At 40.0% G+C, this 2,863-nt stretch overlaps 1 protein-coding gene across 2 annotated transcripts in view; it reads right to left on the minus strand.

Moving 5' to 3' along the window:
- Positions 1 to 2,019: 2,019 nt before the first annotated feature.
- MRO (maestro) overlaps positions 2,020 to 2,863 on the minus strand; it is a 21,366-nt gene continuing 20,522 nt past the window's right edge. Inside the window, exons 5-6 of one of the 2 annotated variants that reach the window (XM_006837495.1) lie at positions 2,467 to 2,574; positions 2,020 to 2,118 (exon numbers count right to left, since the gene is read on the minus strand). In XM_006837495.1, coding sequence (XP_006837558.1) covers positions 2,065 to 2,118; positions 2,467 to 2,574 — 162 coding nt within the window. In that variant the 3' untranslated portion in view covers positions 2,020 to 2,064. The remainder of the gene's footprint in view (positions 2,119 to 2,466; positions 2,575 to 2,863) is intronic. The other variant, XM_006837496.1, reaches the window with a different exon arrangement.

The following is a 2,863-nucleotide window of genomic DNA, read 5'->3' on the forward strand; positions in this document are numbered from 1 at the left end:
TTTTGTGGTTGCATGTGTGGGCCTATGGGTGAAAGCACAGAATGTCAGAGTAGAGTTTTTACTTTATTCAGTCTGCAATTAGGAACCATTCAGTCACTCAGCCAATGTTTCTTAATTTTCTACTATACACTAGGCCTTGGGATAGACATCATGAGATATAAAATGAAGAAATAAAAGGCAGGGCCCTGGTCCTTTGCTCTCATGACTGAATTCCGTGATAACATAACTTTCTAGAAGTATAGTTTAAACTCAAAGAGGAACTGTGAAGAGCAAAAGAAAACTAGTCAGAACAGCAAAATCAATGATAAAGAATCAGTTGGGTTACTTATTTGATGTCTGATAAACTACCCCAAAATCAGGTGACAGAAAACAATCATTTGATAACTTGCTGCAGTTTGGGAAGGTCTCTTTTCTTGTGGCCAATCTGCTGGGGTAGGTAAATGGCAGGTCTGGCTGGAACGGCCACCATGTGTCACATCTAAGGACTTGTTTCTTTCTCTGTAGGTTGGGTTCCTCAGTTCCCTTCCACATGGCTTCTCCAGTGCTTGAGAGGGAGAGACTGACAGCACACAACAAACACATCCTACCTTTTCCTATGTCTGTGTCACTCCTGAGAGCCCCTGCTGCATGCACCCCAACTTTCAAAATCAGGAGAAAGAAAATACATTAAGGCCTTGTGCCTGCCTTCTCTCCCACCATCTGCTGTGTCTTTGGGCTCCTGAGGCATACCTCATCTCTCATGTATACACATTTTGACTCTGTCTCTAGACAGCTGGACAGAAAATTGAGTTTTATTGTTCCTGCTTCTCAGGATGACATTAAGGAGATCTTAATCTCCTTGAAACTTTTAAGTCTCTCTTGTATTTTCCATCCTTGATGATCTTCCCATTCCCCAAATTGGACACAATGATCTAGGTGTGACCTGTATTATACCAAGTCCAGATATGGCATCAGGATTTCTATGGGAGAAGCAATCTGGCTGGAAGGAGCTTGGGAGAGACTAAGATTTTTCTTGAAACTTTTATGAGTTATAGGGTCCCTCATCTGATTAGAATTGGTCACCAAAGAGCTGACATACTAGCCTGTGTATGACTAATAAAAATATACACTTAGTTCATATAAATTACATTAATAAAAATGTACATAGTCCATATGAAAACAAAAGTTAACTAGGTTTTCTACAAAGACAGAAGCTGAGATTCTTTTAGCCTTTCTAACCATCCATCATTGTTTCAAAAACAAGCAGTATAGCCTAGTTCTTAAGTGTGGGTTCCTGAACTTAGACTGTAAGAGTTTGAATTCTGGCTCCACTGTTTACTGTGTCATCTTGTACAAGTCAATAATCTCTTTGTGACTTAGTTTCCTTGTCTATAAAATGGGGATAATAACATTGCCCATTTCATAGGCTTGTTATATTAACTAGTACTTGCAAAGCACTTAGACAGTGCCCAATAAATTATAAACACATTCAATCGCTGCTAATCATTTTTCTATAAATTATCATTAACATGCTTTATAGATGTTTTTCCTCTTTATTGATTCTTATTTGGGATGACCTTGGAGGAAGAGACTGTTGAACATTATGAGGAGCAAAAGACACCCCTTCAAGCCACTTTCTAGGCACATTGGCTAACTTCAATAATGAAATTGGCTCTTGGCAAGAAAAGCCATCAATAGCAAATTAAAACATCAATAATTTAAGGTAACAATTATTCTCTTAATCCTCAACAATTTTCTATTTAAAATAACAGATAAGTGACAGAGATGAATTTAAGAACAAAAGAGCTAAAAAATCAGGAGCAAATCTACAAATATACTTTAAATGTGTTAACAAAAGGGTGTGTTTTCCCTTTAAGAGAAAATGAGATATATGAAAGCAATTCCAAATATTACCTTAGAATTATGCAATTCCACAGTATATTTGTGTCATCAGTTGTCCTAACATCCATTTTTCTAACATAACTACAAGAGGCAAGTAGAAGAGACCTCCTGTGAATAACAGGAGGGGAGTACAAGATCCTCAGCAGTGAGCTCACGTAGAACCATTTCCCCGCTGCTCTGAGTTCACATAATCTTATTTGCATAGAAGAACTGCAGAAGCTCTGGATGGTAGTGGCTCTGAAAGATATTAGCAAAGGTCCAAGTGAGGAGTCAACCAAATGGATTGACTATAGAAAACTAGTAGACAGTTGTCGAATGCAAAGCATCACAACAAATAATCAGCCTCGCCTTCAGGCACTGAGAAATGGTGGCATCATGACCTCCTTTCATTCAGGAATCCAAACCAGAATTGCCAAAAATAATGTGCAGTCCTCCATTTACATTGCATTGTGGGTCAATTAAAATTGGAATACACTTGCCCCAAGTCATTTGACTGAGGACTTCCTGTGTGCTTGGCCACATTCTGGGTAAATCACCCTGGAAGTCACAGGGCTCTAAGAGAACTCTGTCTTCTTGCTCACTCACCAGCTGCCGGCAGAGTTTAGGGTTCCGCTGTTCTTCTTCACTCTGGAAGCTGTATTCCTTCCTTAGTCTCAGATATGGGGAACAGGCTTGGAGAGTTGTTTTGCAAGCCTGGGAAAAATAATGTTACATTTTAGGAGATGGGGATAAGACTCTTGTGGTACAATACTTAATAATTGCTATCAGGACTGACTGTGAGGGTTGGAAATGTAAAGGTAGATGTTTTGTAACAAAAGGAGGGGAGTGGTTGATCTTGCAGTCCAGGAGCAGAGGTCCCTGGGACCACCAAGGGAGAAGAGCGGAGTGCAGGACCCTATCCAGAGAAGCAGTAACGCCAGAGATGGAGGCAGAGACAATGACATGAAGAGATGGAACGGCTGGGAACTCTGGACTCAGGGAG

Source organism: Chrysochloris asiatica, unplaced genomic scaffold (assembly GCF_000296735.1).
Source record: "Chrysochloris asiatica unplaced genomic scaffold, ChrAsi1.0 scaffold00021, whole genome shotgun sequence".
Taxonomy (NCBI): domain Eukaryota; kingdom Metazoa; phylum Chordata; class Mammalia; order Afrosoricida; family Chrysochloridae; genus Chrysochloris; species Chrysochloris asiatica.